The following is a 25,398-nucleotide window of genomic DNA, read 5'->3' as shown; positions in this document are numbered from 1 at the left end:
ACGCAAACCTAAATGGTATAAATGGTGTGTGGAAACTGTTGGAAGATGTTTCTGAGCTGCAGCAGGCAGTACATTCAGGGGTGAGAGCAGAGAGCAGTTCTCGTTCCTTGGCTTCCTGTTTGGAGCCCACGGGCATCTTTCCCTCAGTCCTTTGAAGACTGCCTAGCAAATTCCGGACAAAAGGAGGGAATACCAAGATATACCAAAATTATAATAATGCCACAATAAAAAAAATGCTACACCGTTTGCACCAGCTCCGTATTTTTTATGCAGTGTGATTGCTTTCATGTTTAAATAAAAAGCTTCCCTTCCAAAAAAGACACCGTCCAATATAAAGGCAAACGTCTGCCAGTGTTAAGTGTCACTCTCTGAAACACGGGACAGCTGGTTTGGAAAGGGAAGACCTCGCCACAGAGGGGAAGTGCCAGCATGTGTTCAGTCTCACCCTGCAGAAACACGACATCAGGACGACCACTAACGAGTCGGGGCAATTAAGTGCATAAACATTGTAGACCCTCCCAGACCCATCCCTTGAATCAGTGACCACAGTGTGACCATCCCAGTACAGCTGTTCCACAGCCCCCATGCTTTCTGGTTCCACTACGATGAACAATAATAGGTTCATTATAAATAACATTAAAAGATACAATATCTCGACCCCTTGTAAAGAACCAGCTGGAGACTCAATGTGGCAACAAAACATTTATTACATTTATGTGGATAACATTCCAATATGTCAGGCTAACATCTACAAGGAAATTAATGTAACAGGCACATGCAAAAATGTACATGCAGGATCATGACAAATCGAGTACATAACAGTCTTCAATAAGAGATCAAACGAACTGATTGACACATTTAGGATTAACTCAGTGCTTAAGCATATGGGACTCCTTTCTACACCCGACATCATATAAAACAGACAAACAAAAAAATTAGAAATGTTCAGTTTTTGTATCTACATTTTTTCCCGATCCGTGTTTAATTATCTCTAGTCCACCACACTCCTGATCCCAAAGTAGTGGCTGCCGGCGATGAAACCCTACTTCGCCGCGACCAGATCGGCAATGAAAACGGTACGATATGGACTACTCTATCCGAGATGCGTTTTGAAACCTTCATTGTGATTTGGCACTGAGGGCAGAGTGAGCCAATCAACTCGATGGATAAATAAAAGTGTAAAGCCCTGAACTGTCATTTGGGGTTACGTGGGAGAATAAAAGGAAGGAGGTTTCAGTAACTGTTCATTCTCCATTTCTAACCTGATCACACAGTCCACAAGTGATTACAACAAAATAAAAACCATCTGGTGGCAGTTTCGCATCCCTGTGAAACCTCAACCTCAATGCCTACCCATATGACGATTCCTCAAAACCTAAATCGCTGAATACCTAGATTAGACTTTCGTTTTCCATCTCTACATTTTGAATGCACTAAATGCAGACTGATGGAAAATCCTAAATTACTGCAGTGAAAGCATCCTACAGATCAGATCATGGGTGCTTTCCTTGGTCAGACTTCTAGAAAGAGCAGTTCACGCCAATGTCTATTTAAAGATGTGAGGACATTCCTGAGGACTGAACCTCATAGTCTGGTTGATATGTTTTTCTTAGATTTATTTTTATAAACGTCATCCCATTCCCCAATCGTGTCTGTGAATATCCCTCCAACACGGCCTCAGGAGCGTTTTAATCCAGCTTGTGAGTTTCAATCAACGAGCATGAAGCCAAACCTTCCCTCCCCCCGCCTTTCAAAAGTAGTTCACATTCACAGAGAAAATAAATGACTGCATACATGTAGAAGTTTTGATTGAAATACCTTGAATTCCTTCTCTCCTGTGAGCAACAGGAGGCCTAGTCCTTCACAGCACGTCTTTCAAATCGAGGATTAAAAACAGAAAATAAAAAAAAAACCTTTCCCCAGATGCTTTTACCTTCGCCCCACCGAGTCCCTGACCAATCACAGACAAGAGAAGCACCTTGTAGACTTCACGGTGGGGGGAGGTGGACTTTCACATTGTCTTTCCACTCTCGATACTTAAATGCCACCTCCCCCCTCTCGATTATCGGTTGTATAAAAAAATAAAAGTAAAATCACAATATACACAAAAATAACCAAGGGCTGTTATATACACTAATGACGTCAGAACAAGGCAAGTGAAAGGAATGTGACTATATGCAAATTTTCAGAGATTTCCTATACAATTATGTACTCCATTACTCAAAATAGTGTATATATATATATTTATATATTGAATACAGCTATAACAGAAACTACCTGCAGATTTTCTTAATTTCGAGCACACATGAAACCGAGGCGGAAAGCTACTGTGCATAAAGCTCATTCACAAGATTTTGATTTGTCTTCTTCGACTAGAACTAGCTTCAACCATTACTAGTAAAATCTAGTAAATGTAAAACACAAGTGTAAACTGCACGCACATTCATTTTTGTTTCCCCCCAACTACGTGAATAAAAGGATCCATAGAATTTCCACCAACATGAAAAAAAAAAAATCTGCATTTAAGCTACAACTAAAAAGTATAAGAATATATATTAAAACGATTAAGTAGAAAGTTAAAATCCTAAAAGTTGTTAAAGCTTAGGTCTGGCAAACAGCAAGTTCCAGGATAATAATCTGGCCCGCTGTCATGTAGAAGTATAAAGGATGTCCAGAGCCGGACGGTCTTCGGCTCCGATTAAGGCCTTTGATTTCTGATGATATGGCTTTACATATAGGGTTATAGTCACATACACAAGCACGCACGGACACTCACGAATACACATCGACCTGCTTTTTGTATACCTGCATGCCATGAATCGGTGATTGAATATTTTTATTATTCTGGATAACGTTCACAATTAAAGATCCTCCCGTGACGAGCATTAACTTTCTTTTCCCATTTTGCCGCCAACCGGCCCGGGAATTTTAATGTCTGGTATGGCAGGAGCGTGCCAAGGCAGATTCATCCTGTTTACAATTCCAAAACAGGGAGAGAAAGGGTTAAGCTTCCCTTGTTAGGGCCTCACAGAAGCAGCTCAACTTCAGGCCTTCGAACAAACCAAAACCAGCTGAAAACTGCCCTCTGGATTTGCTCCCCTCCCCCACTGATATACCCTCTACAAAATTAGCCCACCAATTAGGCGGCTGCCAATAAAGCTATGCAGCTGATTACATTTGGGTAAGATTTACCGGAAATGGGTCGGCTGTGTTCCTTGATGTCTGGCCAATTACGCCGTCAACAATCCTACATTTGAGATGCGTTTCCTAATCTTCGCTGGGCCTCCGAGCTATTAGATATGCTTTCCACGAAAGGCTGCAGCTGCAGAAAATGCACTGCCCAGTTCATAGATGTAACGCGTCCCCCGTCTCCTGACAAAGGCGAGACGAGAGCATCTTGGGCCTGGCAAGAGCAGCTTCACGATGAGAAGGAAACAAAGTTGACCTTTCCAAGTCTAAAAATAGAGCCTATCCTGCACATTTTAATCAGCTCAGATCTGTTAAATCGGTTTAACAGCCTAGTATCAAGAACGGATGTTACGATTCTGCGTTTTCCTGGTTTACATTTTTTTTTTTTATCAACCTTTGACATGTAGATCCACCCCCCACCCTTCCCCAGACTTTGATCTGACTGAATCTTACACTAATGAAACCTTCACAATAAACAGTCAGTTATACCACTGAATAGCAATTTGTATACCAAGCTTAAAAAACAAACTGAAGCTGAAAATAGATCAAACCAAAAAACGAACTTATTTTCTCTCTCCTCTCAAAGTCGGCAATTAACGATTCAACAACATTTATCACCAGCGGCTAAAAATAAGCAGATTTTCTGACCGTTTAGTCCATAAACAGACCGTGCACACAATTCTCCCATCACATCCCGGGAGCAGGCCTCGCTGTTAATACAATTTCTCACCAAAAGCGGCCAGTGTCTGGCTATAGGTTTAAGTATTTCAAGCGAATACAGCTTCATACATGCACAGGAGCTCATCAACACAGGCTGCGTAAGAGAGAAACTGAAGCTGGACACAAGAATGCGACAATAATGGACCTGGGTCATGAACGCACTCCTCTACTTTATTTGGGGTTGCACAGACGTCACAATGAAGCTTTAATTCTCCACCTGGTGGTGCACAGATCTTAAGGCAATTTTAGCTTTTCCCTGGGGAGGACCAAGGCAGACTTTAAGAAAGGAGAGGCTTAAAAAAAAAGTAATATTAAAACAATCAATGGCTCAAGAATCAGACGGCCATTTTAACTCAATCTGGCCACGTTAACACTTATAACAATGAAAAAAACAAGAGTTTAAGCTTAAAAGTAGATAAAACAAGACTGATTTCATTTTAAGCGCTGCAAAAGTAGTGTAATTAGTCAGGTGACCAGATGAAGCGAGCTGCTTTTTCTGAGTGATGCAACTGCATAAACAAGACTGGATGGGGGTGGGAAATTGCCCTATTACAGTGAGACCATCAAACCAGAACAAGGAACACGTACTTCCAAACAGAACCACAGCTTATTCAGATGGCAGTGCTGTGACACGTTAACTGCTCCTAAACCTAAAGGATTCAGATTTGTAATTTTTTTAATTTTTGAAATAAACTGTGGTGCCTTTTGGGAGAACTGAAGAGCGCAAGACATCCCTGCCTGCATCGGTAACATGTCTCGTGTTCAGTTAATTAAATCTGATCAGGAACCGGACCATTCAAAACAAGGTTCAATGTACTGGAGAGCGTTTCAGAGGAGACCAGACCCAGTCACCGACAGTGGTTTCACTGTGAAGCTGGGGGTGACCCAGCAAGGATCCCATTGCAGATTATATACGTTCAAAACAGGGATACATGCACGACATACGCCAACAGACAAACCTCCCCGTCTTTTCCGTATGAAGGACTAACTAAAGACAACTCATATTCTCAAACAAAATAAATTCATATTACAGACATCGTAATAATTCCGTAATACTGCGCCTTTTCAACTCAACAGGCTGTTACGGCTACGACACAGTCTGACACTCTTTCTGGCGTGTGGACGCTGGTCAACGCCACTGCTCAAACTGCGGCTCTGATTCCAGCAGGGTGAGAAACAGACCGATATGAGTGGAGAGCTTCACCCGTCACGATATTGTTTTTGGATTGGTTTCAAAACATTTTGGTTGTAAAAAGCCCAAAAAAAACAAAATAAAAAAGGGGGAGTGTTGCATGCATAACATCTGGCCCTATAAAATAAGGCACCAGAGGCTTTAAAAAAATCCACTTGTCTTTAGAAAAGACTCAATTTTCAAGTGTTTTGAAGGCAGTCGACGTGAGAGAGTGCATAAAACAGACATGTTCGAGTAGAGAGAGGTCACTGTCTTCATGCTTGAGGGTTGGTTATTTTCTGCAGTAAAGGAATCTGTCGAACGAAAAGAAAAACAACATTGTTGGAGTGAAATGTGGTTGCCGGGGCTGCAGAGACGGGACATTTTCAGCAAGAGATACATTCAGGGATAAAGCCCTGGGGGGAACAAAATATTGATTCATAAAGCATTAATCAGATCGACAAACCGTCTTGTTGAGGAATTTCACAGTGGAAGAGATTTTCTTTGCCTTTTAAGTTCAAGTAGCAAGTTTAACACACTATTTCAGTTCTGACAGATTGGACAGTAACAGTTTGGACCCAAGCAGTCCCGAACCCCTCTATTAAGACCACCTGACTGACAGCCGAGTCATAAACCGGAGTAAACGAAGCTCCTGAGAGTCGGGGATGTGAACAGTGCCATGGGGGCTCCACGTTCAGTCCATGAGGCCGAAACTGAAAGCGATTCTTTTATCTCACCTTGGACAAGTCGACTCCGGTCAGGGCATTGACAGACACGGGCAGCTCGGCCAGCAGGCGGTTCACCTCCCCAGTCACACGGTTGCTGTCTCCGCTGAGGATCACGATCTCGCTGGTCTTGGACAGGGGGGCTGCCACCTTGGCCGCGATCTGCAGGACAGCACTATTAGCACAACCCCGCGGCCCAGTGACAAGAGACCCCCACACACAGTGGCACACAAGTGGTTCTCAGATTATGGGAAAACTGAAATTTTCTGGTGCTGTTCAACTAAATTTCAATATATGGGGAAGTTTTAAATGAGGAATAGTCACATATGTGTTGCCATTTGTTTGTGTTTGACTTCGTAGTGTTGAGAAGCCGCCAACGTATTCCAGCATTCAGCGGCTCTTGCACTACGAACACAGTGCGTCCTTACCTTTGGAAGAGCTTCCAGGACGAGGGCGGTCTTGGCCGCTTCCCCGTACATCTGATAGGCCTTAGCCTTCAGCTTCATCCTCTCCGCCTCGGCTTTACCCACTACCTCGATGGAGGCCGCCTCCGCCTCTCCTATCCGGCGGATCTTCTCCGCCTCGGCCTGAGCGTTCAGCACCTTCTTGATTCTGTTTAGGGAGAGAAGTATCGGTTTATTACCCAAGATTGTCTGGCTGGATCTTCCAGAGAATTCGAGTTCTCAAGCAGATCAGATATGTTACAATAAAAATCCCCAACAGTTGGGATACTCGGTCAATTCCACATATTCTGTGACTATTGTTACAATACGGAGAATGGCCTTGTTGACAAATAATGTGCATTTCAGAAGATAAAAGGTACTTGCTATATGTATACACACTTTTCCCCCTCTCTCTCTCCCTCTCTCGGACGAAACCCCACTCACTTCTGCCCCTCGGCCAGCTGCTTGATCTTGTAGGCCTCTGCCTCGGCGGGCCTTTTGACCGTGGCGATCAGCTCTTTCTCTGTCCTAGAGATCTCCTTCTCCTCGATGGTGATCTGCTTCTTGCGCTGCACCACCTCGATCTCAATCTCCTCTTGCCGGATCTGCTGCTGCTCCTTGGCCGCCTGCAGCTCATACGCCAGCTGGGCCTCTGCTTTCTAATCCAGACCCCGAAAGAAAGAAAAAAAGAAAATAAGGCTCCATTATGCAAGACAAAATAAAAAATAAAGGCTTTTGGAACCATTTCAATTACTGCACCCGTTCAGTCTGAATGCTTTAAATTGATCAGGCAAAAAGGTCTACTCAAATCTGGACCATCTTTATAGATTTATACCTCTGGCTTAACCGATTTAATTGAGTGTTTCTGCAGACGACAGCCACAGCCAGGAAGAGCGATGGTTTTCCAGTACCTTAGTGTTCACTTCCTGGTTGAAAGCGGCTTTCTGCAATTCCAGTTCCCGCTTGGAATCTGCCATTTTAGTGTCAGCCTGGAACTTGATGTCCATCATCTGCTTTTTACACTCCGCTTCCTACAGGAAAGAGAGAGAGAACAGTCTTTCAACATGCATTCAAACAGGCTGAACAGGTGGTGGTGTTCTGGGTCATGAAGTTTTTGACTGGAAAAGCCCCCCTCTCATACCCAGAGACCCTCAGCACACACAGATCAATTCGCAGAGGTACGTGTTCTGTCAGCGTTGACCAGGGCTGGGTTCCAAGATGGCAGTCCAGGCCACTCACCCTAATTCCCGCATCTCTCTCCGCTTCAGCCACTCCGATGTCGGCGTCTCTTTGGACAGCGGCCGTCTGGGTCTTCCCCAGAGAGCTCAAGTACTCCACCTTGTCATACACATCCTGCAGGGAGAAACAGTGTTACACAGAACTGCATGTCATACTTAGGATGCAACAAAATATATCGGTGCACCCACCCAACCCAGACAATCTAAGGGTTTCAAATTTGTAATCCAACATGATAATGAAGGATAAAGTGGAAATTGCCTCACAGTGTGGCACAAAAACATTGTCACGTTATGGTGTTTAAGTATCCGAAAGTGGAAAATGCATAAATTAAAGCAAAAGTGTAATCATGTTTTTACGGCTCCAACAGCAATTACACGTCCTCGCGCAGAACCGACTTAAAGAGTGTCATGCTATGTGACTGGATTAAAGCTTATGCAATACGCACTATCTAGATAACTGCAAAATAAAAATGGGTAACGACTTGAGGATGAGAGAAGATGAATATACATCAATACATTTTTGATTTGGAACACGAGTCCCATGTCAATTTATTGGAATGCATTTATTTCAGCAGCAATCTGTCGTCGACATTCGGATTGCAATTCCAGTTTCTCAAGGAAGGGTCAACAGCTATCTGTGTTCATTAACACAGAGGAACGGAAACAGCTGCTGTGCATTGGCAAAGTCTGACTTCACTTAATAATCAACTGAAATAATCTGAAGCCAACAGCACCTTGGAAACGCAGGCCGAAATAAAACAGGGTGCTATAGATATAACCTCAAATAAATGCATCTGCTACAGAAGCAAACAGTGGTAAATGTCATCCGAGTACAGGGCCGAGGTATCGCTTATGTTTTCCTTGCGTTGTCACCAGGTGCAAAACCCACCTTGATTGTGAAGCTGAGAATCTCGATGCCCATGCGGCCCACGTCTGGAGCTGCCACCTCCCGCACCAGCTTGGCAAACTGGTCCCTGTCCTGATATATCTGCTCCACAGTCAGAGTGCCTGTACAGAGGGGGGGGCACCAATTAATTAGATTACAGCATTGCTTCACAAAGCGTTTATTCATGCTGCCTGTGCTAAAAAGGAGGCCTTGCTGGAAAACTCAAGACATTCGCCCTGTTCGCCCCTTCTGCCCCCAAGCGACCCTCTCTCACACTGGAACTAAAAGGAACAGTTTCATCAACACTGGGCACGAAGAAAAATGAACAAAAAGTGGAATATACAACTATAAACACGACCAGCTGGTCTGGTATGTACTCACCCAAGATTGAACGCAGATGGCCCTCTAAGGTTTGCAAAACAACATTTTTGATTTCCTGGACGGATTTCCCTAAAAACTGCTCGCAAGCAACTCCCAGCAGTTCATTCTCAGTCATAATTTTTACCTGCGAAGAGAGACGAGTAGTTCAGAGCTGCGATGCAAGACCCACAAGTACACTCCTAATTCTGGGAATACTCTTTGACAGCCTTATTAAAGGCACACAAAAAAAACTCATAAAAAAACTCATTGCAGTACAAGCTGAGTTTTTCAGATCCTATCAGATGTGTAGCATTTCATATTGCAATTGGCAAGTAAATAAAACTCAATAAAAGCTAAAAGTTTAAAGCCCTAGTAGGGTGAAATCCCTGTGATTAAAATGAAGTGTATGATAAGTAATTAGGACAAGTTACACTTGGGTCTAAGTGGATGTTGCAATGTGGAAGTAAGGATTCATTTAAGTCAATTAAGTAAATACATCGTGATCAATTGATAAACTTGTATTTGTTTGACCATTTCAATTTTTTGAGACATGAGAAATTAAGACTGATCAAAATACATCCAATCATTCTCATATTCCCTAAAAAAAGGGATCGTTTGCCTGTTCTACACAAGCTGAATTCCTCTTACAAGACAACTGTATAAATGGAAGCAATTAAGTCTGTGTAAGTGGTTGCATTTTGCAATTAAAAATTTTACAAGAACATATTGCTTTCTATTCTAGGAAAGCTATATCTTTATGGGCATATATCAAAGAGGAATGATATAGGAAGAATTCAAATAAGCAGTTTGCACGAATCTTGGATAAACCAGCTGTTCTCTCACAGAGAAAGCTGGCCTACTTTTGCCAATGTGGGTCGTTTCTGGAGGTTCCTGCGAATCTATAAAAAGACAGTGTGCGCTCTTGTGTGATCAGTTCCACCTCAGTGTTGGACTACTTTCCATTTTCACACTCTTCTTCAGCGCGACGATGATTCATACGCCTGCAGATTCTCCTGGGAACTCGCCCGGTGACAAACAGGCATGTGTTGCTGATCCAGCCATAGGCAGGGGGTGCTCATGTTTTAATCAGCATTGCATGCAGAACTTGACTCCCGTTGCACTACTAGTATGTAAGGTTCTCAGGGGGGATTCCTAATTGTTCGGTGCTTCTTTGCATCGCTGTTGGCTGAAACATTGGTGCAAGGTAAGGCAAGGGCCAATAATACCAATTAATGTTCTGTTTCTTTATACAGACATCCTCAAATGTACTAGCTTATAGGGGGCGTTGCTGGTATTAGATATTAGATATATGGATATTAAAAATATCAGAAAAAAAAAAAAGTTACAATCTTCTCACAAAAGTCAATAAGTCCAGTGATTGTGTTCTCACTGGCAAAACCAAAAAAAAATCCTGCTTTCCAACTTATTTCATGGTATCTATAAAAATGAGATCTGTGCATGACAGATAAAGACATTAGTAAGAAAAGTCCCAGAAAGATCCTTTTAATAGATGTTGTTCAAGAGATTAGATGTAATGTTTGTGTAGATTTGGATTTTCCTTTTCTGATAGGATCTTGTGTCATTATAGCAGTTCAAAATGGAAAAATGTGGGATAATATTTTCAATTCAGAACTGTTGAATGCATCCTGAGTATCTTTCCTGTAGTTCGATACCCAATTCCTAAGTCTAACTGAACAAACCTCCAACAGTTTGGTTTTACTGGAGCCTGCATAACATCTTAATATACCAATGGATTTATTAAGGTGCGATATATTAACCTAACATGCATTTAAAACACTAAAAGACTAGAAGGAAAATAATTTGATACTATAACGTGACTTTTCCTACAAACCTGTTAACGTAAAAAAAGTGCCATCTCAGTTGAACCCATGATCTTTAAGATGCCGAACTCAACCAGCTATGTTCAGAGGATGATTATAACCCAACTGGTTGCTTAAAGATGTGACACGTTCTGAATGGAGAGCTTTAAACGGACTGTCACATTGGCTTAATTGGGGCATGGGTGCATAACTCCAGTCCTGTCCTGTCAAAGGCCTTTTCAGCCAAGAACTGAACAAGGCGGGTCCGCATACAAGACAAAAATAAATAAAAGAACCCAGAAAGGATATTACTTGGACCTAAACAAGGAATGGCTTTGATTTTTGTAGCATCTGTCAGTCATTGTGTATGACACACTGACGCACACTGGCTACCACTGTATAGTCCTGCATGTCACTGCGTTGTGTGTGTTTTTGAGTCAGTTAAGAGAGGCACAACAGCAGCTGTCATAGGAAACCATACACGGGCGACCAAAGACAGGACAGCAGCCGTGCCTGCCACTCTCAACGCAAAAAATATGACCAATTCACACAGCGTGGAGTCGGGAAGTGGAGAGCACTGTACATTAGTCATGCAAGCTGGGCCAAACTGCTGCAGTCATCACTTCCGGAAAACCCCTCAAAAAACACAAGGAATTTCACCTGCAGACCAGCGCCAAGGCAAGCAAATGAGGCGAAGAGCATTCATGAACATATTGTAGGCATTCCACAACATAACAGGGTTCAGCATGCTGTACAGTTTTCACAAAGACAAATTCAAAAGATTTAAATACGAGTCAAGATTTCAGGGTTATTTCCTTTCTGAATGAAGGTCAAATGAGTGCTGTTACCACATTGTTCTTTGAGATCTTTGAGCATGAAAGGATCTTCAGAGGAACCGAATAATGCCCTTTCCACTAAACCTTCACAAAGGCCTGCATACAGTAGCCTTCAATGTCACAGACAAACAAACAGCATCTGATAAGTCTCATCTGTAATGCTCTGTGGAGAAGAGGCCTTTTGTTGAACATTGGCAGTGTGCTCCTGAAACCTAGTCTAGGCAGACTTGAATGAATGAAGCATTATGAGGTGGGTGGCATCAAATGAAGTTTGATGATCTACTACAAGAAGACAATCCCTTTGACCTTTGCCAAGAAAATCCTGGAAGGAAAATAAATAAATGATGTATATTAGTTAACTCAGCAGCAACATCTGTCATAACGACCAGCTTTAATGAAGCACCACATATTCTAAACAGGTCCACAATTATTGACGCAAACATCTCACACCAATAACAACATATGGTACAACCAGTGATGTTGGAACAAATGAAGGACAGGAAATCTAGTGCAAAGTATTAACCAGCAGCAACATGCCCTTCCCCCTTCAGTTTTGCATAACAGCATGTGAAAAGTGGGCGTTTTAGGGGGAAGAAATCTCTGCCATGGAAACAGAACAAAAGCCAGGGAGATTCATCACTTATGTGGAGCACGATGCATTTAGCAAAAAAACAACACCCATGGAAACTAACCCGTAGAGGACTACGTGATACTAATTAACAAGCCCATTTGGAAAATGAATGTGACAACTAAGGTTGATGAACAGTAAATCATCTTTCCTGGGGGTTCATCTCAAAGGCACAGGGGAAAAATGTTCAGCAAGAGTAAGCAGAGTGATTCCTCGCAGGTGCATGACAGTACAGTGTGAAGGGCAAGCATGTCCAAGCAATGACCTGTGCAGGCAGAACATGCTGCAGGCTCATGCAACATGCTTATCCACCCACATTCTGCCCACAAATGACAACAAGACACTGCAAGGAAAACCAGTGGTGCAGTATTAAAGCTGGTCAGAGGGCTACTTAAGGGGATTTGTCTAGACGATGATCAATAAAGCTTTCCATCAGAAATCCAGCACAATGCTGAAGCATTACCTCGGCTGCCAAATTGACACGGCTACCGCAATAATTTACATGAAACATGAAAGCATGTAGTCATAATACTACATTCATTCATTCATGCTTTTGCAGCAGAGATGCTCAAATTCAGATGTTCATTCATTTTACACTAAGAAGGGAGATGCTAAAGACAGCTCCTGCAGTCATATGCTAAACAAGGAAAAGTCCCCTGTAAACATTACTACTCTGAAACTAGGTTAGAATTCCTGACAAAAGAAAAAAAATATTTCCATTTGAAATTTTGGTTTCATTTTCCAGGTAGCTATTGAAGTGGGTTATAGAAGAACAACTATATTTTGTAGCTCTTCAGTATAGTTTTGTGCTCAAAGTTTAACAGAAGGAAAATCTTGGGCTTTTCCTTAGACAGCCCAAAATCTCTGGTACCAATGGAGGCGTGTATGCACATTAAAGAGATTTTGCATCACAGAAGAAAAAAAAGGAGGGTTGTGATTCATTAACTGCCAAAAAACTCTGAGTATAGCTGCTCTGTGGAAGAATTTATCCAAAGGCACCTGAAAGAACCTGGCAAGAAACCTAACTTTCCAATGCTGCACAAAACAGCATGATATTTTACTGATACTAGGACAAAAACTTAACTAAACTTGAACTCAGTTACTCTAGATAGAGCCTCCTTTAATTTCACATTAAAGTTCTGATTTAACAATGCCTTACTTTCCCCAAAGTAGTTGCCGTACAGACAATCAAAGCACCAACGACACAAAAACACACAAAAACAGGACAGGACTATATGTAAGGATGCAGAAGGACATTTCAGGCTTCTTCAAAAAGTATTGCTTTTCTTCCATGTCTGCAACTTTCATAAACATTAAACAAAATAAATAAAAATCAATGTTTATTTAGAAAGTTTTTGATATATCAAGGTCAATGATTCTCTGCAAAAATGTATGTTTTTTCCCCTTTCTATTTCATTAAGGAAAGATTTCCTTTCCGCTATGGCGAGAAACTTTGGTGCTTCTCCTACAATATCGTCCTTAATCTGAAAATGAGGCCACCCAATACGAATACAGGATTCTGCTTTCAGATCTTAAGTGTATTCAAAAATTATACTAACAAAACATCAGCAGGATATACAAAAATAAAATGCTGAAAATGTCATTTATTGAATAAAAAGAAACAGCTCATCAGGTTCAGATTTCGTTGAAAATCTATCAAATTTAATCAAGAAAACAGACAAAAGAACCACACAGCAGACAGCCGAGGCCAGGCCCCTGCCACCTGCTTTGGCATCACTTTTGTGAGAATTATTGACCTTTCATGGGTTGTCTAATGCAAAGTTAATTTGCTATTTCAACCTCTCTGGAAGCCTGGTTGAGGTGGGGGACCGGACTTAGCTGAAAAAGGCATTCCCAGAATGTGTGAATTTACCTGTGCCACCCCAGTGACAGTTATAGCTACCCCCTCGGCAGTCTCTACATCATCACACTTGGGCTGCAGGGTCATTATCTCAAGGGTAATCCTGTGAAAAACGTAAAAAATTTGCATCTTCCAGGTAAAGCAAATGGGGAAAAAAAATAACAAAAGAAAAGAAAAGAAAGCAAAGCAAAGCTCCTTCACCCCAAGGCCTCGGAGCCCAGTGCATTGCCAACGCGGGCAAGGCGTAGCTTTATTCTCCCATCTTTCGTAAGTCAATGTACGAAGCATAGCACTGAAGCTCAATCATTACAGTAACTCAAATCATTCCCTCAGGCGTCATGCCATGAGCAGGAAGCATTTTATGTATATTTAAATCATTTAAGTAAGAGGAAAAATCAAGATTGTCAATTTGTTTCCGCTCTCTTTTCATGACAATGTCTTTTCTGTTGAACTTTGAAGCACACATTGCTGATCACATTGCCAAAGCACTCGAGAAGCATTCAAGGTGAGAGCGCTTTGTTTGCGAAGCTCAGACAAAGGTTAATGACAGCGTCCCTGCTGCAAGGAGGGTGGGGGTGAGGGGTTGGGGGGAGGAGGAAAGAAAGGCAGACATTGTTAGCATCTCTCTCTGTCCAAGGTGTATTACCTGAGCGACCCCTGTCACATCCAAGGGGACACCCTCCGAGGTTTCGATATGCTCGCAGCGACAGAGGATGGTCATTACCTCCAGAGTCACTCTACGCAGCAGGAAGTGGAGTAGGGAAGCAGGACAGCAAATATACAGAGCCGTTATCAGAGACATTGAACGGGTCAGTTTCTAGTAAAAGGAATCACACAGTGACTGGGCAGCACAACCCACTTAAGTCGAACCCTAGCCATCAGAGGTCGTCTGCCCCTATCCTCGGGCTGTCCATGACTACTGCCGGTGACAGTGGGTGCAGAGGGAGCTCAGGTGTGGTTTAAACTGAGCAACAAACTCACCAGTCAGAGGTCTCTCTCAGGCTACTGGACTAGTTGAACCACAGCACCCGCAACTTAGTGGAAAGGCTGAATTCAACACTATCAATTGAGCATGCAAACTGTACCTCCCTCTTTGAGGATTTATGAATGCTATCTAAAGCATTACGATCTCAATAGTGTAAGTCGGTGTGTGTAGTAGCTATCTGACGCTGCCAGCTTCCATATTGTTTCCTTCCAGAAAACAAGTCTTTCTAATAATAAAAAACACTGTAAGCTGCATAGAAAGAATCAATCAATTATTTCTATTTGGCATTATAAATATGCTACACTGTTTTATCTGGCATTTAAATATAACGTTTGGATTTAACTCTGAACTGTAGTTCTATTTAAACTCTGATCGGACTGATATCAGAACGAATAATAATCTTAACTTCACTAAATAACTTAGCAATATTCCTTTGATTCGTGTCCAGACTCTTACTCAGAAAACAAAAATTCAGTTCATCCCTTTACTGTAAACTGACCCAGAAGCAACTTATTAGCCGCCAAAGAATTGTTCCAAAATGGTTTGATTTCTTTTTATATATATTTTTTTCAGTATCCAGCACCCAGCATGGAAAGCTGTTAAATTAAAGGTCAAGTATATAAATTTTAATTAATTGTACTATAATACCTTCTAGATTTTCTGTCAGCAAACAGTCTCAGTAACTCCTACTGAGGCACGTTTGCACGTGCAGAGGCTGTTTGCAACATAAGACACTTTCTCCTACTATAGCTTCCCTTCCCTCAAGCTATTGTGTGTGGGGGGGGTGGAAGGGCCAGGCAATGTCTAACAATACACAGTCACCAGTTGTCTTGTCTTGTCTTGCTGTATTAGATGTGTGCACCGTGGCAGCACTGCATTGCAGCCAGACCCTTAATGTGATTATGAGGATATCAATGGAAAGAACAACAACATCCATTGCTACTGCAGCTCTTGAGCAAATCTCTTGGTGTAACTTTGGTGGCCAAGCAGTCACTAACACCGTGGTTAGTTACAAGCGAATGCGAGGACAGCTCAAAAGCATTGATGCCACTGTGTCTTGTTTATTGGGCGTCAATAGAAAATCACAAGACCAACTCAAGGTCTAACCATCACCACAGTCTAGATCTCAATTATAATCCATGGCATCCATAAAGGCTTGGGTTTGTATAGTACTTTTTTTTTTCTTTTTTCCTCCAGCATCTTTGCATAAAGGTTGCACAATGGTGTGGAAATGACTCGGTAAAAGCATGGAAGCAAATATGTATTAAATTTGGTATTTTTGGATATTGTCGCAGTAGCATGAACTTTTTGAGCCACCCATCTACTTCTAAGTCAATCTGAAGCTGCCAAACTAATCCTTAGTGATCTCTATTCAGAAACTGGGAAAGCATTGAGAAAACAACCCTCTCGTTCAAGACAAAAGTGCCAAGATTATGGACTGTACAGGGCGACAGTATGTCAGTATGTTAGTAAAAATCCCAGCAGGCAAAGTGGGTTAGCATTGCAGAAAATCAGAAAGGACAAAAAACAAAAACATTTTGTTTTAGGAGTTACATTTTTCAACTTTCATGTTGCGTCAAACATAAAGGCATCTTGAATGCAAATAAATACTAGACATTTCAGGACTTACAAACTTAAAAAGATGGAAAACAACAATTTTACTAACGGTACCTTTTCCCAGGGGCTGTTTAGATTTGGGCCCTGCTAAGCATTAATGTGGACTATGAAAATGACAGATTTAGATTATAATTAAAATCATGTTTTTAAAGGGGGGTAAACTACTACTACTATATTTTTTTTTTCAGGAAATGAGGTCCATAAAAAGCTTTTCCCCCAATTTCATCTGTGCATTATAGATCAAATCAGTTAAATTTAAAATCAAACTGGAAAGTGTATTATTTCTAGGGGAACTGTATTCAATAGGCTGTTGATATTAGGGACCCAACGAAAGCAGGTGTTTCTGAAAATCCTCGTCAGTAGCTGTATGAGGTGCTGTTCTAAAGCACCTTCTCTCTCATCATCTCTAACTGGGGGGTGTTTAATGCATTTACTTTAACCCCACTCAGTCCAGCAGTTATTGGGAAACTGACCTACTTCCTTTATCTAACAGCGCAGGGGGCGGAAGATCTGGTAACAAAGACCGTGACCACACAAGAGCCCACTTCTCCTGTATGGATGAAGGAGCATTGAGTGTTACAACGTTTTAGCCTGGGTTTTAGTCGTGATGGGAAAATAAACAAAAAAACGAACAACAGACCCTGCTGTGGAGAAGCCCAGTCTCCGGTACTGAGAGCTGCAGTCTTACCTTTGGGTGTCTGAAATGAACCACCAGGCCCACGCCCACCCTCCCACCATGTAGGTCTTCTCGTCGGAGCCACAGCAGCCACCTGCGCAGAGCGGGGAGACATTAGAACAGCACCCCCAAGAACAGGACCCCCCCCAATCCCCAGATAAGAGCAAGGCACAGTAATCCCACCAAAGCTCCCCTCCCCTGCCTTGTTCTTGCACAACTATAAAGACAATCGCATACCAGCACTTACACAGTCAACCAGCTCTGAACTGCCATTTACAGAATGAGACTTCAAATTTGCAATATCGACACAAAATGTTCCAGGAGAAAAGACTGCCTTAACTGTGTTAGTTTGCTGTGCAATTTTGGGGGTGTATCCCATCTGGGATTTGGTTTAAATCAAACTTTGCCTCTGATCCATTTACTGAATGGTCTCCCCTAAGATCATGGCACCTCAAGCTTTTAGGGCTCTCCTACTCAATGATTTGCATAAGCAGCCTATATAAGGTAGACTGGGTCTGTTCTTACTGTACTCTGTGTACGAGTGAGATCAGGATTTGCAAACTGGTGTCGCATAGTGTTTGTGTTTGGCCTGGGGACAGATTATAACAGCTGCCATTGAAACCCCAAGTTTTGTATTGCACCTGTACCTGACAGACAGATGCAATGCATACCTCACCTAACCGTCCCCATTGTGGACGTGTGTGTGTTTTAAATAAACCGGTGCAAAAATAAGGGAAGAAAAGTGTAAAGACCGTTATTTACGTTTCATGTAGTTCCCATGATCTCTAAATTGATCACGGCCTGTTAACCTGTTTCCCGCTACCATCGCATTTATGATCTGGTTTTATTTATGTATTTGTATTAGCTTTTGCGGATGAGATCGAACCACCGTGCATCACAGCTGCGAGGCTTTGGTCTGCGTTTCTTTTCATTGAAAGGACGATGGAGAAACCAGGCATTCATTTATATTTTGGCGTATTTATTTAACTGACATACAGAATCCTCCCTGACTGCGTATCGCACTGGTTTAGTTCAGCTGTGATTCTCATCAAATCTTCAACTTCACCACATCAATCAAACAACATTAGCAGACAGATTTCACACATTTTAATCCGTCTGTATGAAATAAACTATACTAGACTGTAGCTATAATAAGAGATTGTCATCCTTTTGTTTACCCCAACATATAATGTAGTATCCAGCTCCTGCACACCCACACCATTAAACCACATCGAGGTGCACTAAAACGTTTGGGCAGAAAAATAGGTCACAAGAACCACAAAGGAACATTTTAAAAAAGTGTGAAGAAAAGGTGAGTGGGTGTAGGTTTGGGAGGTTTAAGTAGCAACAAGCTTTCAGTGGCTCTTATACAGGAAAGGTTACAGATCAATAAACTAACATGTCTTCTTTATGACAACTGGCTCACAGCCTTAGAGCTACAGAGCAAACAAGGCATGTTTTATTATACTGTAATGTATGTTTTCTTCAGTGAATCTTAATTGATTTACTTTTCCTTTTTTGTCTTTAGGCTAGATAAATTAAGGAATATTCAATCCCCAACCCCTTATATTTCTCTAGACCAAATCAATCTCTAATAACCCACCCTTTTGCATCATACAAAACCTGTCCTTTGTTATCCTTAGTATACGGGGATAAAATACATTAATAATGATTTATTTACTTCTTGGCAGATGCCCTCATCCAGTCTTTACTTGATGCAATGCTTCTGTGGACAAGATGTTCTGTGAAAAATGTCCTTTCAAACAGAGAGCCAGCAGGAGCAACCAGGGCAACGGTATACAAACCCTGCAAACAGCAGCTCCCTAAGGATCTGCTGTCACCTGACCAATACAATACAATAGGAGGCCCAATGCCACTTTGCCAGCAGGAGGCTGAGATGGGGTGGACTGTATCATTCACTTGTGTGTGATTTACTGATTGCAGATTTTCTTCTGGTTAGATTGTGGTGGTAGTTTTTTTTTTCATATTTACAATTCCAAAATGATTATTCTGGTGAAACTATGCAACTCCTGCAGGTTTCAGGGCAATAAGTGTGTTCAAGACCTCAGAAGCTTAATCATGAGCTATAAAGCACAGCAGGACACACTTCAACTGCCTTCCTATCAAGCAGGCCTGCAATCAGCTTTAAGAACCCCTTTGTTTTTATGGGAACACTTCACTGTTGATGTCAATAGGACAAAAATCAAAGCAGAGGCACAGCCTACACACACATGCCCGTTGTTATCTGAGCACAAGTCGCCCACACAGACAATTACCTCCAGGTTCCAATCTCAGTGAAGCCCTAAAACAAGATTAAAGACAAAAGAAAATTGCCATCAACTGGAAAGAGTGGACTGAGATCTCCAAGCTGGCTGCGATATTGTAGTAACTTGGCTGATGGAAGGGGTCAATGACTGAGGCTCTCAGAAGAAGCCATTACTCAAACAGGAAGTGGAGAACTGGTGCACTTTGTCTTTTGAAAGTCCAGGACACGCACCAGGAATGTGCTAAGCAATAGCAAAAGTAATGTGAGAGAAAAAAAAAAAAAAAAAAAAAAAAAAAAAAAAACATCAAGCAAATTAAGCTTTGAACAAAACCCTGGAGAGATCCACGAGATCAGCCACTGAGTTAATATATAAGAGATCTAAATCAAATAAATATAATGTACTTTATTTGAAACAGAAGAATGTACAGCCTTGAGTCTGCACCAGTCTGAATGCCAACTCCCTTGGGCCCCTCCAATTACTAGCACAGACACAGTGCAAGCAAATCGGCCCCAATGTTTATAAACTCAGCCTCTAAAGAAGGACAAATAACTGATACTCGCCAATATATTTTAGGAGGTTGTCTATTTCCAGGGAGCACTAATGACATCATCAAGGCTCTCCTGTAATACTATACATAACAGCCAGCTGCTTCACCGTACACACAGGCTGACGGCAAGCTTTTAATCCTCTCCTTTACCTCTTTTTGACTTCTGCAAGATGTGTAATGTTCTATTGGCATGTCTTATGACACCTCCTTGTGCAACACACGAAATCCACATAATCTGAGAGCACATTTAAGAGTTACCCCTCCCAACTCCAAAGCAATTGCATGATTTTCATTGTGGCCTCGGCCCACGAATATCACTTGCTCTACAGTAAGATTCTGCAGGTCCTCATGCTGGTTTAATTAAAAACACTGCGTAAATAAATAATACAATTCCCAGAATAACGTTTTTTCTTAACTGAGTGACTCTAAAATGTTTCAGGAAACTGCAGGAGAAAAAAAACTTAACACTGGCATCACAAGCCAGTGTAAATAAATAAGATTAAAAGACTGGTATACCGCACAAAGCTTTTCTCTACATGTGAAAGGTTTTCCAGGTACCATACTAGTCAACATGCCTCTAAAAGAAACGAATGCCAGTTACAAGCGGGATTAGCAGAGTCACAAGAATCACATCAGGCTTGGTCCTGCTCAGAATACACTGTTTTACAGGGCCAGTGCAATGCGATTATCCCAAGCCAATATCAATCACTCTGGCGAAGGCACTTAGTTGCCAGGATATTAATGTACTCAATTTCTAAAAATCGTGGTTGGAAATTCCTGCATTTCACGAAGCATAGTTGCTTAACCCTATTAGGTAACCTAAATTGTAACAATTGTTTGTCTTCAACAGAAACCAACTGCCACTAGAATACATGTCAAAAGCTATTTATTTGTATAAGAATCGAGTCAGATGGAAACCCATTTAAGATCTACATGCATTTGGAGTTCAAACTATAAAGCTCTCAAAGAAAGAAACATCTTGAGATTTTCATGGAAATGCAGCTAATGATTGCTAGCCAACCCTCTGTGTCTGCGTAGAAAACCCCAATCCTCTGGTACAGTAGCAGTTGATTGAACCTAGTAATTCAAATTTGAGGATGATTTATAAATACAAAATAAAACCATAAAACATGGTGTAAAGTCCATGTCTGCTCAGCTGTTAAAGGGAAATGCAAACAGGAGTCAAGCAAGTGCAAATCCATCAATGTAATTCCAGGCATATTTGCCCAGTGAGAATTTTCTACAAATATTGAGTCCCCAGCTTGAGTATCGAGTCCCCAGCTCAATACTGTGACATCTCACGAACATTAAAATGGCACATTCTTTAGAAGCAACAGTGCCGTGGGAAGACACAAACAGGAATAACCCATTTTGGAGGGTGGCTCATTCCCTTAAGGTATCAACTAATCAAGGTGCTTTTAGACTTAATTCAAAGAAATAGGATGTTTTTCACAACAAACTCTTGTATCGGGCAATTCTGACAAGCGCTTCAGTTCTCGGAAAATTACTGTGCTCGTGCACCTAACCACAACACAAACACAAACCACTGCCCTCAGCACTGTAAATATGTTCGGGGGAAAAAAACAAGTGAATCCACACAACATTCATTGATAGCCAACATCACATTGAAATAACTGCATTTGCACGCTTCACAACATTTTGTCGTCATGTAAATTGATACGGCAAACAAACTAGCTTTGTTAACATTTGATTCAAATGAACAAAGCACAACTAAAGTCCAAGTATATAAACTATACAGTAGGGTGTATATCCTATGTTCTTTCTGAACTTTAGTGACCATTTCAAAAACATTTCCTGAAGTTACGAATGGTTGTTATGATTTAATCCACATTGGATTGCTTGCGGAAGTGAATCAGTGTTTATGTAGCACAATTGGAGGAAGAAAGCCACTTTGCAGAGTCAGAGTAGATGCCAGAAACTTTCTTAAACGTTAATAGTTAAGAGTTGATGAATAGACTTAAACATGTTTGTCTCCAACTAAGTGTTGCATCCCACTGATTACAGTTAAACAATAACTAGGTCTACACTCCAGGTCTGAATCACATGACTATGACATTTCCCTTGCTATTGTGCAATCTGAATTTGAGAAATATCCCCATTTCCTGTTCTCCTATGCCTATTTAATTTGGATGAATGTATAAGAGTCATTTTATCTCACTGAGATGTAATAACCTTAATTACAGGGACATGCAGTCAGCTACTGTGCAACAAACAATATGCAGAAGTGCATTTGCCAGGGAAGAACTGTTCTCAGGTTTCATGCATAACCACAGAGCACACAAAGACGAACCGAAACGTCTCTCTGAGTTTCTGAGGGTATCCATTTCATTCTCACACAAAAAATCCCAGCGCAAGCCAATAACAGGTGTAGTAGGCGATTAAATAATAAATAAACCTCTGCAATTAGAGCTGTAAAACACAAAGACACAAAACAGATTATCTAGCTAAGTTTCATTCATAAAAAACTAGTCAGGGTGTGGCAATGAAAATGAAAAGTTTCTTCATATAAGGTTTGATGCTGGTTCCTATTTTATAGATTACTATGCTCATATATTTGTGAATGTCATTAATGGAGGTTATCACTGTATCGTTAGATTACTGTACAAATGTCAGGCCTGTGAGTGGATCTAATCTACATCACAAAGTGGTGGACCTGGTTTCAAATAGGGCTGTTGACATTACAGTACGACTGATCCGTATATTGTACTTAAAAAATATTTATCACCAAAGGGACCTTAAACCCCTTCACAATAAAAACTGGGACCCAATCAGACATTACACTGCGGTGATGTGCATCCATCCTGGGAGGTGAAGACAGCAGCCATTTTGAAAGCTCAGTTAACAACAAACAGCTTGGACAAGGCCCGGGACAGATAGGGAATTATGCATGAGAACTCGGGCAGGTCAGATAATCTGTATTGGGTTAGGCCCGACACCAGCACTATCAGCCCTTCTGGTGTGGGACACCCCCAACACGTTGACAGGATCTGTTCAGCGTCCCCATCGGGGAGATAGGGCCCCTATGCAGCTATCATCTCTGGGCCAAAATGAAGTGACACCTGCTGCTTCCCCCCCAAAACCACTTCTAACTACAACCCCCTCTAGATCAGACCTTGCCTGGTATTTTTAGTTGAGTCTTCAGGCTGGCATAGCTGCTGACCAGTGTTTTAACCGCACCAACTGAAAACGGGCTGAGAAAGTGTAACACTAATTGAGCATCTTGTTTTCTTGAAATCAGTCTCTGTAAGAGTTACAAGGCTTTAAGTAAAGGTTACAGCACCATCTTACACATCTAGAAGGTAACACCAGATATATGAAAATCTTGGATTGAATGTGTTGTAGATGGAAGGTAGAATACAGATCAGATTTGTAGACACATGGAAACATTTTGGGGAGGCCTTCATCCAACAGTGGAGCCACATAGCCTGATAATGGAGATCTTACTACATATATATAAGCCAAAACATTACCTTATATATGGGTCGTCATTTGAAGAATAACAGGAATTACCCTTAACTTTCAAGGTGCAAAACAGACGGATCTTCCCCTGCACCCCTAGGCATTGCTTTTTTTTTTTTTTTACACCCCACATACTCACACACCCCTCTCTGCTGTGAACGCTGGAGTAGCTTACTCAAACCTAACAGTACTGTTTACACCGGTGCCTCCTCACTGGAGATGATATGAATATTAGTATACGTGTGTCAGGCGCCGTATTTTACTCCATGTCTGTGGGTGGCGAGGCGTGGGGGGAGAGACCCCTTACCGAAATACACGTCACTCCCCATCACGTGTCGTGTAATCACATACAAGCCTTTCCCCTCAAGTTATCTGCAATGAAACCTTTGTATTGAAAATCGCCTCTGCAACCCCCAGCTGCAGGCAGGATAGACCACTGTATTGCATTTTGTTCATTTCCAACATATGCTTGACATATTTCAACGTGTTTACGACTACCGAGATGACCGCCATCCTTTTGATTGTGAGTGTGCACACACACATATATATATATATATATATATATATTGCAGTCATGTGAGCTGCGTGTGTAAAGCGTAGGACATGCATCCATCAACTGATTTGTATTTTAAAGGTCTATCTACGTCTTAAGCTTTAGTGTAACCAGTTTCAGCAATTCAATATCTCCTCCAGGATGGGCTCCTTCATATTGCTCTGCTGGACTGCACAAAATAATCATGCATAATAATAATAAAATACACAAACGATACCTGAAACTACTAGAGCTTCATTGGGTCCGACGGTGTGGCAATTCCCCATGATTCAAGCGGCTGCGGTTCTTATTCTCTTTTATGACAAATGCTTTGAACGCGGTTTAAATCCCGATTTCCACTATGTCCGCCGCCACCGTACGCACAATACACACAAACACACTTCGCTCGTCCGCTCCACCGCCTCCGCCCAAGCCAACCCGAGTGACGTCACACGGACTCCTCGTAGCGCAGAGCTGCGCAGATCTGCGGAGTCCTGTCACTCCCATTGGTGGAGCACCGCCGGGTCTGCGCTGTCAGAACGCAGGCGCTGCTGCCCGAGTATCGCGCTGCATGCTGGGATTGGGGTTCCATTACACAGAGGAGGAGCTGCCAGGCCTCCGTGCAGGGGAGGGTGTGACAGTTTCAGGCTGAGGTGTTTGAGGCCATCCTTCAACTCATCCAGGCATCATATTGTTGTTGGGAGATATGCAAACAACATCCCACATTTTCCCATTTTACTTTAATTCATTTGATGAGAAAAGTATAGCGTTGAATGCTATATGGTATTGTCACTTTAAACACTCTCTGGTTTCCCCACACATCATGCTGTAGTTGTTCATATTTGACATTTCAAATATATGTTTACTTTATAATAAAATTGAATGTTAGCACAAACAGTAATTGCTTTAAAATGCCAGATCATTAGGCTTCCCTCATAAACAACTTAAACATTATGGTTATAGTGTTTTCCTCAACTCACTTTTATTTGACATAAACATGTGCAGAATGTACAGTTTTGTTAGCTATAATAAAATGCAATTACTTATTTTGTTTTTGAACAATGTATTCTCTTATACATGGCTAATTTTCAGAATAAAGTATAGGTTACAGACAGCAGGCTGACAGTAAAAACAACCACACTTTTTAAAGCATACGATTCACATAAATCAGTTTAACACTGTTATTAAGAGGTCACATGATCCTACAGGGGTGCACAATGTCATGGGATGCACTTATGATACACCGCCATTATTATACAGTAGTGGTAGGCCTAGTCAAAACATGCTCTATGCATACAGCTGTAGTTGTACAGATGGTAGTTCGTAGTGGGTAGTCACAACGGGATACACTTTGTTCTTCATTTAACCATCATAATTAGGGTTGAATTGTCTTGAATGTTGAAGACCGTTGCCTAAT

At 41.6% G+C, this 25,398-nt stretch overlaps 1 protein-coding gene across 1 annotated transcript; it reads right to left on the bottom strand.

Annotated features, from left to right (window-relative positions):
• Positions 1–687: 687 nt before the first annotated feature.
• On the bottom strand, positions 688–24,407 carry LOC136718280 (flotillin-2a). Its single transcript, XM_066695965.1, has 11 exons — positions 24,220–24,407; positions 17,168–17,249; positions 13,890–13,980; positions 8,754–8,877; positions 8,376–8,494; positions 7,488–7,601; positions 7,160–7,279; positions 6,693–6,907; positions 6,234–6,417; positions 5,818–5,967; positions 688–5,394 (listed from the first exon to the last, which is right to left on the bottom strand). Exons 1-11 carry the CDS (start codon positions 24,266–24,268, stop codon positions 5,356–5,358), a joined length of 1,287 nt encoding a protein of 428 aa, XP_066552062.1. The 5' UTR covers positions 24,269–24,407; the 3' UTR covers positions 688–5,355.
• Between the last annotated feature and the right edge of the window lie 991 nt (positions 24,408–25,398).

The sequence above is a fragment of the Amia ocellicauda genome, chromosome 22 (assembly GCF_036373705.1).
Source record: "Amia ocellicauda isolate fAmiCal2 chromosome 22, fAmiCal2.hap1, whole genome shotgun sequence".
NCBI classification, from domain to species: Eukaryota; Metazoa; Chordata; class Actinopteri; order Amiiformes; family Amiidae; genus Amia; species Amia ocellicauda.
Note: the sequence above shows the minus strand (reverse complement) of the source record. Positions and strands in the feature narration are given on the sequence as shown.

What these genes read in the sequence shown, in the direction of transcription:
- LOC136718280 (XM_066695965.1), bottom strand. Translation starts at nt 24,268, where the DNA reads ATGGGGAATTGCCACACCGTCGGACCCAATGAAGCTCTAGTAGTTTCA. An exon ending in CTGTCACTGGGGTGGCACAG is followed by an intron (nt 8,878 to 13,889) that starts GTAAATTCACAC and finishes CTCTCTTCGCAG; the next exon opens with GTAAAAATTATGACTGAGAA. An exon ending in TTCTCAGCTTCACAATCAAG is followed by an intron (nt 7,602 to 8,375) that starts GTGGGTTTTGCA and finishes TTCTCCCTGCAG; the next exon opens with GATGTGTATGACAAGGTGGA.